At 36.3% G+C, this 13,708-nt stretch overlaps 1 protein-coding gene across 2 annotated transcripts in view; it reads left to right on the forward strand.

Annotated features, from left to right (window-relative positions):
• The window catches only part of POC5 (POC5 centriolar protein), a 37,487-nt gene extending 27,692 nt beyond the window's left edge, over positions 1-9,795 (forward strand). For both annotated transcript variants that reach the window (XM_007461603.1, XM_007461602.1), the window contains 3 exons: positions 871-1,154; positions 6,760-6,936; positions 9,417-9,795. In XM_007461603.1, the coding sequence (XP_007461665.1) occupies positions 871-1,154; positions 6,760-6,936; positions 9,417-9,560 (605 nt within the window). In that variant the 3' untranslated portion in view covers positions 9,561-9,795. The remainder of the gene's footprint in view (positions 1-870; positions 1,155-6,759; positions 6,937-9,416) is intronic.
• The last annotated feature ends 3,913 nt before the right edge of the window (positions 9,796-13,708 follow it).

Here is a 13,708-nt window from a genome sequence, read left to right on the forward strand (position 1 = left end):
CTTAGTTGCTCCGTGGCATATGGGATCTTCCCAGACCAGGGACCGAACCCGTGTCCCCTGCATTGGCAGGTGGATTCTTAACCACTGCGCCACCAGGGAAGCCCCGAAGATATAGTCTTAAATGGAAATTTTAACCAAATTCTAATGCTGGGGGGGTGGAAATCTAGAATAGGACCCTTTATCCTGGCTTCTGGACATTATTTATCCCTTTGATCTAAGATTAAGGTTCAGTTTTGAGAGAAGGTTTCTATATATGTGTCACTAAAATCAGTTAAGTGTGCAAATATGCTCTTAATTCATGACATATAATCTACCTGCAAGAACTCATTTCTTTTACAGTATCAAAAGTAAAGATTTTAGTGTTATTTATTGATTTATTTTTGTTTGCTGAAAAAATCAAGAATTAAAAATACATTGGTTTTGTTAGGCTAAGAGCAATAGATGGTAAATGAAGAGGGTATGGTGATATCAGAAAACTATTCTAAAGATCTAAATACCAGGCCATTTATCAGGATAGTTGTATTAAATAATGCAAAGAACATAAATCTTTAGGCACAATGTGACCATATTATTATAGTGGTTGTAAGGTCCCAGCTGAGTCCATAATTTATTTTTTTACATAAGAGTAAATCATTCATTAGCTTTCACATGTTGAAGGAACTGGTCTGAAGTTTTTAGTGGTTAATGCTGACATTAACCAGTTAACACTGACAAACTGCATTAACCGAACAGTGTTAACCTATCCAGTATATGACACATTTCTACATTTCTGTTGGACCACATTTTGGAGATTATGTATTTTCATTGTTGGGAAGATAAAAGTAATCTTAACTTGGAAGAGTGTTAATGGAATTAATTTGTGATTTATAGGGACAGACTTCACAAATAATAAAAGGGAAGAGTATGGTCCTGGTGTTCAAGGAAAAGAACATTCTTCTCATTTGGATCCTTCAGCTCCTCCGATGCCCTCAGCAATGGCAGTGCCGCCATCCCCGCCAGCGGCAGCCCTGGGAGCCACCTGCACTGCTGCCTTTCCCTCTGCTGCTTCCATCCCACCTGCCGGGGCTGCTTCCACTTCCTCTGTTCACCTTCCTGTTTATGCTCCTCATGGCGCTGCATCAACAGCTACAGCTTCCGCTACACAGGAAGAAATGGTCAGTACAGTTAACTCAGGTGCCTATGTTGGGAAAAGCGTTCCAAACTTGTTTGTATATTGGATATTTTGAACTCAGAACATATTTTCCCATGGAGAAAAGAGTCTATATGGTCTTTAGGCCAATCCACAGAAAATATTTAATACACAAAGTAGCTAAAACATGAATTTGTAATGAAAATAACACCTGAAAATTCTATTACAGTAGTAATAAATTAAACAAAAATGAAGAACTTATTAATTTTAAAGGAAATTAGTGGGTATTTTCAAGGGCTTAGGAGGCTAATGGCTTTTTTGTATAGTCTTATTTAACTACAGCTTCCCTTTTCCTGGATGCAGACATATAACACTACTCTGTAGTAACTCCATCTTGGTTAGGTTTTAAGTTTTCATTTATAATTGGAATGAAGATAGAAATTGTTTTTCCTAAAGTCACTAGCTGCTAATAGAGGAGTCCATAGAGGGGGAAGAGTACTGAATGAGGATGGCGTATTTGTGGGAGAATTTACCGGAAGTTAAATTAATCAAGCTATTAATATGCATACTGTGGTTCTGACTTCTCGGCCTCCTGTTGTTAAACCTGTATTCTTCAGTGTCTCTCAAGTGAAGGGCACAGGGATACAGGCCAAGCTTATCAGACTCACCTCTGCACGGCTTTTTTTTTTTAAAAAACCCTATGCCCTTAGAGAAATGCAAATCAAAACTACAATGAGATATCATCTCACACCGGTCAGAATGGCCATCATCAAAAAATCTACAAACAATAAATGCTGGAGACGGTGTGGAAAAAAGGGAACACTCTTGCTCTGCTAGTGGTAATGTGAATTGGTACAGCCACTATGGAGAACAGTATGGAGGTTCCTTAAAAAACTACAAATAGAACTACCATATGACCCAGCAATCCCACTGCTGGGCATATACCCTGAGAAAACCATAATTCAAAAAGAGTCATGTACCAAAATGTTAATTGCAGCTCTATTTACAATAGCCAGGAGATGGAAGCATCCTAAGTGTCCATCATCAGATGAATGGATAAAGAAGATGTGGCACATATATACAATGGAATATTACTCATCCATAAAAAGAAACGAAATGGAGCTATTTGTAATGAGGTGGATAGACCTAGAGTCTGTCATACAGAGTGAAGTAAGTCAGAAAGAGAAAAACAAATACCGTATGCTAACATATATATGGAATCTAAGAAAAAAAAAATGTCATGAAGAACCTAGGGGTAAGACAGGAATAAAGACACAGACCTACTAGAGAATGGACTTGAGGATATGGGGAGGGGGAAGGGTAAGCTGTGACAAAGTGAGAGAGTGGCATGGACATATATACACTACCAAACGTAAAAATAGATAGCTAGTGGGAAGCAGCCGCATAGCACAGGGAGATCAGCTTGGTGGTTTGTGACCACCTAGAGGGGTGGGATAGGGAGGGTGGGAGGGAGGGAGACGCAAGAGGGAAGAGATATGGGAACATATGTATATGTATAACTGATTCACTTTGTTATAAAGCAGAAACTAACCAAAAAAAATAAAATAAAAATTTCCCATATAATAAACATTATGTTTAAAAAAAAAACCCTATGCCCTTCCCTACTCTGGCTTGGATCTGGCACAAAGGCATGTACAGTTCTATAAACGTGCTGGGATAATTCAGATTTGCTTGTCTCCCTCTCCTCCCTGACCCTAGCCACTTACATGAGAGGAAGGAAGATGGCAGAGTAGGTTTTAGGTCTTAATTTACAGGGACTTCCCTGGAGGTCCAGTGGTTAAGAATCCACCTTCCAATGCAGGGGACATGGGTTCGATCCCTGGTCAGGGAACTAAGATACCACACGCCATGGGGCAATTAAGCCCGCGCGCCACAACTGCTGAGCCCACACGCCTCAACTAGAGAGAAGCCTACGTGCCTCAATGAAGATCCCGTGTGCCACAACTAAGACCCAATGCAGCCAAAAAAAAAAAAAAAAAAAAGAGTTACACAGGCCATTAGAAGGTGCTGTAGAGCTAGGCAGCTCTCTGCAGCTAAGGGACGCATGAGTCAGCCAGACAATTAGTCATCTGAAGTATTCCAGCCTTTTGCTTTTCCTTTTTTTTTTTTTAATTTAGTTTTGTCTGCGTTGGGTCTTTGTTGCTGCGCGTGGGCTTTCTCTAGTTGTGGTGAGCAGGGGCTACTCTTCATTGCGGTGTGCGGGCTTCTCATTGCGGTGGCTTCTCTTGTTGTGGAGCATGGGCTCTAGGCACGCGGGCTTCAGTAGTTGTGGCACGTGGGCTCAGTAGTTGTGGCGCACAGGCTTAGTTGATCCACGGCATGTGGGATCTTCCCGGACCAGGGCTCGAACCCATGTCCCCTGCATTGGCAGACGGATTCTTAACCACTGCACCATCAGGGAAGTCCCTTGAATTTCTGCCTTTTGGAAGCTACTAACTTTGGGGAAAAATATGTTGAGATCTGCTATTTTGCATTTCTTAAATATGACTTAAGAAAAATTTGAATGTGTGGGGGAGTTTTGATTTAGAAATAAGACACTAAAATTCAACCCTGACGTGTGTTCAAGCTGTGTTTATTTTTCGTGATTACACATTTTGAAGTGTGATCCTATAGTGATGATCTCATTTAAATAAACACAGTGAGTATTTATTTAAATTTCTGGTTTGTCATTCATGCTGCATATCCAGATAACACATAGAGCTAGATTTTTCAAAATTCCCTTCTTAAAATATGACTACACCATTTGTACATCTGGGTTTATATCTGAATCTGAACATGCATAATGAGAACCAAATGAATGAGTGTACTTACCACCCTTTTTATTTTTTGAAACAATTTGGTCACCTGAGATAATTTTGAAGTCTTTGAAACCTGAAAAACATAATATTATATAGACAGCCCTTCTTCCCCCACCCCTCCAGCTATATCCTGCTCCTTCAGAACAGACACCCATTCAATTTCATTCACATAAGTACAGCATTTAGGGTTAGAGAGAAAGCAGAATCACAAGTAAATCAATCTGTAAGTGCCATGCTAGTTTTCTTCCTTTCTTATTAAAATACTCAGATTTACCTCAAATATGTCTTCTTGTTTTTAAAAAGAACCATATTGACAAAAGCAAAAACAAATACATTACTTGGATTACTTACCTTACATGAAACCATTATTGTTGGGAACAGGAAAATAAGAGAGATTTGTGATCCAGGCCTGGCTATCTTTCTCTTCATTTGAATCACAGAGGATTCCTATGAACATGCAAAACTTTTTCTAGTCTTCTTCAGTAATTTCCAGTAGCTAAAAGGAGGTGTGTGTAGAAAGTAAACTGCAGAGAATCAGGAGACAAATAACTGGAGAAGGGAGGATTACCATTCTAGTGAAAGAATATTTTCATCTGTAAAATTATTTCCTTTCTGCAGACATCATCAGTATGTTAAATATCAGAATTTCATGGTGGAAAATATTTTCAAAAAACACGTGCTCGCTTCGGCAGCACGTTTACTGAAAAAATATATATATTAGGCAGTTATACGAGCAAATGTACTATTGCAGTTCACAAAGTTGAACAATAGATGGCACTTTACTTCTTCTAACTCCATTTGAAATAATCGAGGGGTTTTAATTGGATTTTTAAGCTATTCAGTAAAGTTTCTCTTCTAACGTTGCTCTTCATCTGAACAGAAAGTGAAAGGCTAGCATTAGTCAGTTGGGCCTGCTCTCCCTGTTTCATACATGAGGAAATTGAGGCTTAGGGAGAGTAACTTACCAGTGGACACAATTACTAATGCAATTGTAATTCAGACTTTGCCAGTCTGGCTTCAGAGCCCTGTACTCTCAACCAATAATCTGCATTGTTTCCATGTCAGATATTAAGATACAAATATTGGGGTTTTTTAAATATGTCATTTCCCTTTTTCTTATTCCTTTTGATTTTTGCCCCGCTAATGTAATTAGTTGATCATGAAAAAAAAAAATGAGTACATGTATGTATTACTCCCGACATAAATGTCATCTTTCTGGTGTATTGTCCAGCGGTAACCAACAAAAACTGTAAAACCTGACATTACCTTTTGATATGATCATCTCGCTTTTTGCAATACATTCTACAAATAACTCTCAAAGGAAAAGGAAAATCCAGGAATTCCTTGGTGGTCCAGTGGCTAGGGCTCTGTGCTTTCACTGCTGAGGGCCCAGGTTCCACCCCTGGTCGGGGAAGTAAGATCCCACAAGCTTCATGGTACAGCCAAAAAAAAAAAAAAAGGGTTTTTTTTTTTTTTTAATTAAAAAAAAAAAAAAAGGGTTTTTTTTTTTTTTTAATTAAAAAAAAAAAAAAAGGGTTTTTTTTTTTTTTTAATTAAAAAAAAAAAAAAAGGGTTTTTTTTTTTTTTTAATTAAAAAAAAAAAAAAAGGGTTTTTTTTTTTTTTTAATTAAAAAAAAAAAAAAAGGGTTTTTTTTTTTTTTTAATTAAAAAAAAAAAAAAAGGGTTTTTTTTTTTTTTTAATTAAAAAAAAAAAAAAAGGGTTTTTTTTTTTTTTTAATTAAAAAAAAAAAAAAAGGGTTTTTTTTTTTTTTTAATTAAAAAAAAAAAAAAAGGGTTTTTTTTTTTTTTTAATTAAAAAAAAAAAAAAAGGGTTTTTTTTTTTTTTTAATTAAAAAAAAAAAAAAAGGGTTTTTTTTTTTTTTTAATTAAAAAAAAAAAAAAAGGGTTTTTTTTTTTTTTTAATTAAAAAAAAAAAAAAAGGGTTTTTCTTTTTTTTTTTTTTTTTTTTAAATTACAAAAGTTTGCTATGTATAATAGGAAAAGAACTCGGACAGTTAAACTGCAGTTTGTTGATATAAAAACCTCTCATTAAAAATGATACCTGGTCTCATGTATAAAATAGACAACTAATAAGAACCTGCTGTATAAGAATAAATTCAAAAATTCAAAAAAAAATGATAGCTGGTCTCTATTCATGGAAAAAAGTATATTAACAATGCTATAAGAAAAAGGGGAGGACACAAAAGCATATGAGTAATGATGATTTATCCATAAGGGTCAGAAGTTCATATAACATTAGCGGTTCAAGAATTAGGGATTGTTTGGGAAGGGAGATGGGTATGACTCTAAAGAAAGGACAGCACGAGGGAGAGCTTTGTGGTGATGGAATAGTTCTGTATCTTGATTGCAGTGATAGTTACAGGAATCTACACATGTGATAAAGTGACACAGATCTATACCCAGGCATCATTCCAACATCAGCTTCTTGGTTTTGACATTGTAATTATATAAGATGTAATCATTGCAGGAAACTAGGTGAAGAATACACAGGACCTCTCTATGCTCTCTTTGCAACTTCCTATGAATCTATAATTATTTCAGAATAAAGTTTTAGAAGTTCCTAAAATCCTATAAAATAGTTGGTATACCAAGGTTAAAGGGGTGTTTGGGGTGCTCGGTTTTATGTTTTGCTTTTTGCCGTATTGTTTAAAATTTTTCCCCCATGTTAGAGTTGGTTGCATATACAATTATTTTAAGTGCCTGTGTATTTTCTTTATAAGTTATAGAAGCAAAAGTACCATAAATTTTGCCATGGATTTTCTACCAACTGAATATTTTTTTGTTTTTTAGTATGGGCCCAGGGTTGTGACATCAGCACAACAGAAAGCTGGAAGAACAATCACAGCCCGGATCACAGGCAGATGTGATTTTGCTTCAAAAAATAGAATCAGTAGCAGTTTAGCTATAATGGGAGTTTCTCCTCCCATGAGCTCCGTCGTTGTGGAAAAACATCATCCGGTCACAGTGGTGAGTCTGCATTTGATAACTTCTTGTCAAAAAATCTTTCTCCTGAGAGTTGATAGACTAATAAACACTTAAATGACATGTTGAGAAGATCAAAATCCATGATGACTGGTACTTATTCTGCCTTTACTATTATAGTCTTTATATACTTATAATTATCACACCTTTAAATCTACCTTTCCTATTTTAGGAAATTAATTTCAGAAACATTGTTTCTTCTCAATAGTATACAAATTATCAAATACAATTAATCCAGTGTATTGATGGCCAAAAGGGTAAAGTATATAAATGATTTCTCATTAATTAAAAAAAAAATGACAAAAACTGTTTACTCATTAAGTGCTGTCCATGTAGCAGATTTTTTACTCTAAGAAACGCCTACTTTTATGGTTTTTAAGTTTTCCTCCTTTTTTTTTATTTTTTGAAGTCTTCTACATTTTCAAATATAATTGTCAACGTATTTCTAATTTGGAAAAAAATCAGGTTGCAATAAATTCATGTGATATAAAGGAAAGTACATGGAATTTAAGCCAAAAAAAAAAAAAAAACCCTGAGTTAGTGCCTCAGTTTCACTATTTACTGCCTTTGTGATCATATACAAATCAAGTAAATATTTGAGCCTCCATTTTTTCACATGTAAAACGGGAGCAATAAGAGTACTTAGCTCCTAGAGTTATTGTCAGGATTCAGGATTAAATAACATGAAAATTAAATGAGTTGTATAAAGGCACTTTGTAAACTGTAAAGCCATAAGCAAAGTTAACTTAATAAAAGTTACTAGAGGGCTTCCCTGGTGGCGCAGTGGTTGAGAGTCCGGCTGCCGATGCAGGGGACACGGGTTCGTGCTCCTGTCCGGGAAGATCCCACATGCCGCAGAGCGGCTGGGCCCGTGAGCCATGGCCGCTGAGCCTGCGCGTCCGGAGCCTGTGCTCCGCAACGGGAGAGGCCACAACAGTGAGAGGCCCGCGTACCGCAACAACAACAACAACAAAAAAGTTACTAGAGAAGGATACATGGGATGTCTCTGTTATTTCTTACAATCGCATATGAATCAACAATTGTCTCAAAAAGTTTAATTTCTAAAAGTTACAAGAACACATCCCTAAAGAGAAACAACAGTTGATTTTAAAGAATGTCCTCTATATAAATTCTGAATGTTAAGCAACATTCCTGTCTGCTTAATATGTCAAAAAGATAAAAGGAATGATTTTAAATCCTTTTCCTTCTGAACACTAGATTGTTACTAGATGATTAAGTCAAAAGAAGCTGGATTGATTGTTTAGATTTAGCTTCAGGTAAAGTGTGACCACAGTGAGGTGGCAGACTGAGATGGAGGCACCAAGTCCAAACCGAACACATCGAGGGTAGAGGACCATCTTAGCCTTCATAGGTTGGACAGCCTCTGAAAGTCCTTAGATGACTTCTCTCCGTATTTTTGAAAACGTGAGATTAGGTATCAAAGATGAGAAGAAATGAACTCATTTCTATTTTTATCAGCACATATGATGTTTATAAAGGGATAGGGGGAGAGAGACTGTCCATTCATAAGGTAAGGAAGATATAAAGACAGCACATGTGTTTATTTTTAATTCAGACAACCTGTTTTTTTGTACTGATTGGAATGATATTTTACAGAATAAAAACCAAGGAACTAAAGACTTACAACCCGTTTCTGATATTTATCTCTCAAACTGCCCTTTGTTTATTTAGTATGTTCAGTTACTCTTCAGTAATGGGGCACGAATTCAATAGCCATAAACTGCTTCCATTATTACCTACTTTGGATTGTGTAACAGGCACAGTGGCAGCCCTCTGTGCTATTTTTATTTTTCATTTTATTCCAGGATCCTAAGAACTAGAACTGCTAGAAACAGTTATTACTAATAAACCATTCATCAGATTTCTGACACTTGAGCTCCATCTGCTGGATAATTGCTTGCTCCTAGTGCTGCTTCATCCTGTGCCATGTTTTCTATATCATGATGCCAGTGGTACCATGAATCTGTTTCTACAGGTTCTCTTGCCCAGCATCCCTAAGGAGAAATAGCTCTTTTGTCAGGGTCAGATTAGGTGGTTAGCAACTAAAATTTCATCTTAGTTGCAAGAATCTCTCCCATTTGTAATGGTTATCCAGTTATTTACGTATAAAGAAACATTTACATAAAACACTCTAAGAGGTTATTTCTCCTTTTCTTTAAAGAGAAAATCTTATTAAAGCAGAATCTGACATGAGGATCTTTGTTTCAAGAGATTTCATTCATTTTTTTTTAAGCAAAAGCTGTATCGTAGAGCTTTTGAAATACACAGTGAATGTTTTGATATATAATTTTACTTCAGGTATTTTAAAGATGACTTTTCTAAGTGGAAGACCCTAATAGGAATCTACATGTACTAATGTTTGTTGGGTTAAGTTATAGATAATGAAATGATATTTAGTATGTATAATTTTATGGAATTGTTGAAGCATATTTTTGCCTTTTCAGCAAACCATTCCGCAAGCTACTGCAGCAAAATATCCCCGGACCATTCACCCTGAAAGTAGTACCTCAGCTTCCAGATCTCTCGGAACCAGATCAACCCACACCCAGTCTCTCACAAGCATTCAGTCCATAAAAGTGGTTGACTAAAATGAATATGTTCCTAGTGAGGTCGTTGAATTCTTCTGGCTTTACTAAGAATTAGAAGTCTTTAGTTTTTAAAATTTCATATTCTTAGAACATCATGGATACATCATGTTAATTTCCTCAAAATTACAAGAGACTTTTTCAAGCTGTACCATCCTTTGTAACTATATGTAGGATTATTTTAATGTAATTTTTTATTTAAGCGATTAAGTAAAACTTTTTTAAATTAAAAAAGAAACTAACCTTAATTTTTTTAATAGGTTTAACCTGTGACCGATTATATCATCAAAGTATATAAATCCTGTTTTTGCAGTGTTATTTCCAAAAGGCTAAATCATTTGCAATGTTACCAAGTAAACTTTGAGAGAGAACTTTACTAAAAAATTATTTAAACTAATAGAAGCTAAGGTATTTTTATTTGAAAATTAAAAAAATAAAAGCCCAGAGTAATATCTTATCACAGAGTTTTTTTGTGACTTTAATATATTAGTCCTCATTTTTCTGGGGCTCTAACAATTAAAAATGGGGGGGGGAATAGCAATACCTATGAATAATTTTTAATGTTAAAAGGGAAGAAATATTTTACTAGCACAATAACAGAGTTACAGAAACATCAAAAAGAAATTTCCTATTGGGACTTCCCTGGTGGTCCAGTGGTGGCTCTAGAAGCCACCACAATGAGAAGCCCGCACACCACAACGAAGAGAACAGCCCTTGCTCACCGCAACTAGAGAGAGCCCGTGCGCAGCAACGAAGACCCAACGCAGCCAAAAATAAATAAATAAATTTAAATCACAGATCAATAGGTTTTTTTTAAAAAAAAAAAAGAATATTGTAAGCATCTTTTAAAGCTTTATCTAAACTCTAGAAATTGTATATTGTCTACAGCACCAAGTAATTAGTGTTAGCCTAATTCAACTTAACTTCTTCCAATGCAGGGGTGTGGGTTCGATCCCTGGTTAGGAAGCTAAGATCCCACATGCCTCGTGGCCAAAAAACCAAAACAGAAAACAGAAGCAATATTGTAACAAATTCAATAAAGAAAGACCTTAAAAATGGTTCACGTCAAAAAAAAAATCTTTAAAAAAAAAAATTTCCTGTTAGAATGATCCTATTTCAAATGTTCTTTCTTACCTTTTTGAAACTCTATAGCATTGAAACTTTTTTTGCTCTGAACATCCAAACATTGTCCTGTGATGGTACAGCCCTGGACAATTCAGCAATTCAGGCCTTCCAGGCCTGGCGGAGACTTTTCAATGCCTGGCCGATAGGAAGAAACCATCTGGGCAAACAGATTTAGGAGAATAAGACCAGGCTTCTAATGCATTTATTGCTGGCTGACTGGGTTATCTAGGGCCAGACACTTAAATTAACCTCAGGGTCCTCATCTGTGAAATAATGAGATCTACCTACCCTACCTATTTTCCAAAGTACTTATGGCTCACATAAAAATGAGTGGATTCTGAGGAACTTGTGAACAGCCTCAGTTTCCATATCTTTAACAGAAGTGGATGGTTTCAGCCTCTTTCAGTCTGAACATGACCTAGCCCTGTGCTCTAACTTTACTATTGGAAATAGTTTTTCTTATTGCCTCATGTTGTAATAGGACATGAGAGAATAAATGTGAGACTGGCAAATATCCCATTTTCTAAAGGACACACCAAGGCTTTTTTGAACTATAAAAGTATCTGGCTGTGTCTTAAAGAGTATTAGATCCTTCTTATGCAGCGCTTCTTTTGGATTGTGGCCAGCTACCACTGGTGGCAAACAGCTCTTCTTGGGTTTCAGTAAGCACAAATCAACAGCACCTCATCTCCTGCTGCCCGTACCATGGGCATGCTCCTCCCCAGAGCTTCCCTGTCCACTCAGAGAGTCAAGATACCGGCAGGCTCCACTCATATGCAGCCTGGAATTAACATCCCATTGGGGTAAACAGATCAATTCTTACTTTCTCCCCATATGAATTGTCCTGAGATGTTCCTGATACCAAGTGTTCCTGATACCAAGTTGTTCCTGATACCAAGTGTTGGCCAATTTGGTAAATCATGCTGGTCTTGGCTCTCCCTTCCCCATCTCACTTCCTTTTTCCTTCACTCCTGCTTCCTTGGATCTACACTCCTGAAAAAAGCAGTTGCTCATAAACTTTGGTCTTGGGCTCTGCTTTTTAAGGAACTTACATGACAACAGGGAATGGTTTTCAGTAAGCAGCTTCCCTGGTGGTGCAGTGGTTAAGAGTCCACCTGCCAATGCAGGGGACACGGGTTCGAGCCCTGGTGTGAGAAGACCCCACATGCCATGGAGCAACTAAGCCTGTGCACCACAACTACTGAGCCTGGGCTCTAGAAGCCACCACAATGAGAAGCCCGCACACCACAACGAAGAGAACAGCCCCCGCTCGCCGCAACTAGAGAGAGCCCATGCATAGCAACGAAGACCCAATGCAGCCAAAAGTAAAAAAATAAAATAAATTTAAATCAGAGAATAGGTTTTTTTTAAAAAAAAGAATATTGTAAGCATTTTTTAAAGCTTTATCTAAACCCTAGAAATTGTATATTGTCTATAGCACCAAATAATTAGTGTTAGCCTAATTCAACTTAAATTCAACAATTAAAACACTTAAACAGTAAGAGCATGTATTCATATTTGTTTATTATTGCATAAAGAGGTTACCCAGATTTTGAAGCAAGGTCAGTGGAAACTGGCCATACTGAAGAACAGGTGGGGACAATGCTTTTCACTAAATACCTTTCTAAAAACTTTTTATCATCATGTGAACATATTACCTGTTTTAAAATTAAGCTTACCGTTTACAATCAGCATGAGATGAAGATGCAGAACTATAAATTCATGATATAATAAATGGACTGAAATTGCTCGTGATTTTATTTCTGGGCTTATAGACTTAGAGTCAGAATTTGATAATGGAGATCCTTAAATTATAATGACAGGTGCACATAAGCTGATAGAAATTGATACTTGATTTCATATTTCAGAACTTTCTCAGATTACAAAAATAATGTGTGGTTAATATTTTAAAAAATATTGGAAAGTACCAAAAGTACAAAGATAATGAAAATCGCCTGTAATTACATCACCAAGAGATTAAAAAACATTGGTGCATACACCTCTGGTCTTTTCTTAAGTGATATATTACACATAGGTGTTATTTAAAGCCAACAGTAACTGAACTTCCAAAGCAAGTTTCTCTTATGAAACAGAAATAACGGTTAATGATTTCAATACTATGGATGTGAGGTTAGGCATTTCATAGACATTCTCCCTTCATCATCACCTCAATATTATAGAAGAGATAGACCTCTTTCCCCCATCCTATAGAGAAGGAAACTAAAGATCTGAGAACTTGAATGTTAGCATGACCAAAGGCTCACAGCTAATAAACGGCAAAACCATGATTCAAAACCATGTCTGTCTATTCTTAAAACCCTGGGTTTTTTTCATTTACCATAATGTTCCCACCATCATAATTTTTTAAAACATGATATACAAAATCCTAGGTTATTCTATCACTAGATATGTTATCACATATTATGTTGCATCAAATGACAGAAATGGGAAAAATCATATACAACTTGCCTTAAGCAAAACCAAAAAAAATGGACTTTTCAGTGGTTGGAAAGTGTAATACCATTTTTTCATCTGTTAGAGAATCCTGTCACTGCCATCTTCACGGTTGAAAAGAAAATCAATACTACTGCTGGAAGAACTTTATGCCATTTAAAGAACTGAATTTAAGAGGACTGAATACTGAATGGAAAATCATTTAAATACAATTTCTTTAGGCATTTATGAAACTGCACATTTCTTGGGCCTTGAGTCAGTTTCACTTTTAAATTGACCAATCTCTTCTGGAAAAAATGAGAACAAGATTAATAGCTAATATTTATTAAGCACTTGGCTACATGTCAGGCACTATTAATCCCACAACAGCCCTTTGACACAGGCACTTTTCTAGTTAAAAACTGAGAATGCCGGCAAAGTGAGTTCCGTACAGAACTTGCTCAAAATCATAGCCCATTATTTGTTGGAGTTCAGCTATAAGCTCACACAAGTCTCGCTCCGGAGTACATGCCCTCACCCACTGCAGTGGGCTGCCTCTCAGTCTTCCCTGAGAGTTCTTGTGGACACTCTTT

The sequence above is a fragment of the Lipotes vexillifer genome, unplaced genomic scaffold (assembly GCF_000442215.2).
Source record: "Lipotes vexillifer unplaced genomic scaffold, Lipotes_vexillifer_v1.1 scaffold779, whole genome shotgun sequence".
In the NCBI taxonomy this organism is placed as follows: Eukaryota; Metazoa; Chordata; class Mammalia; order Artiodactyla; family Lipotidae; genus Lipotes; species Lipotes vexillifer.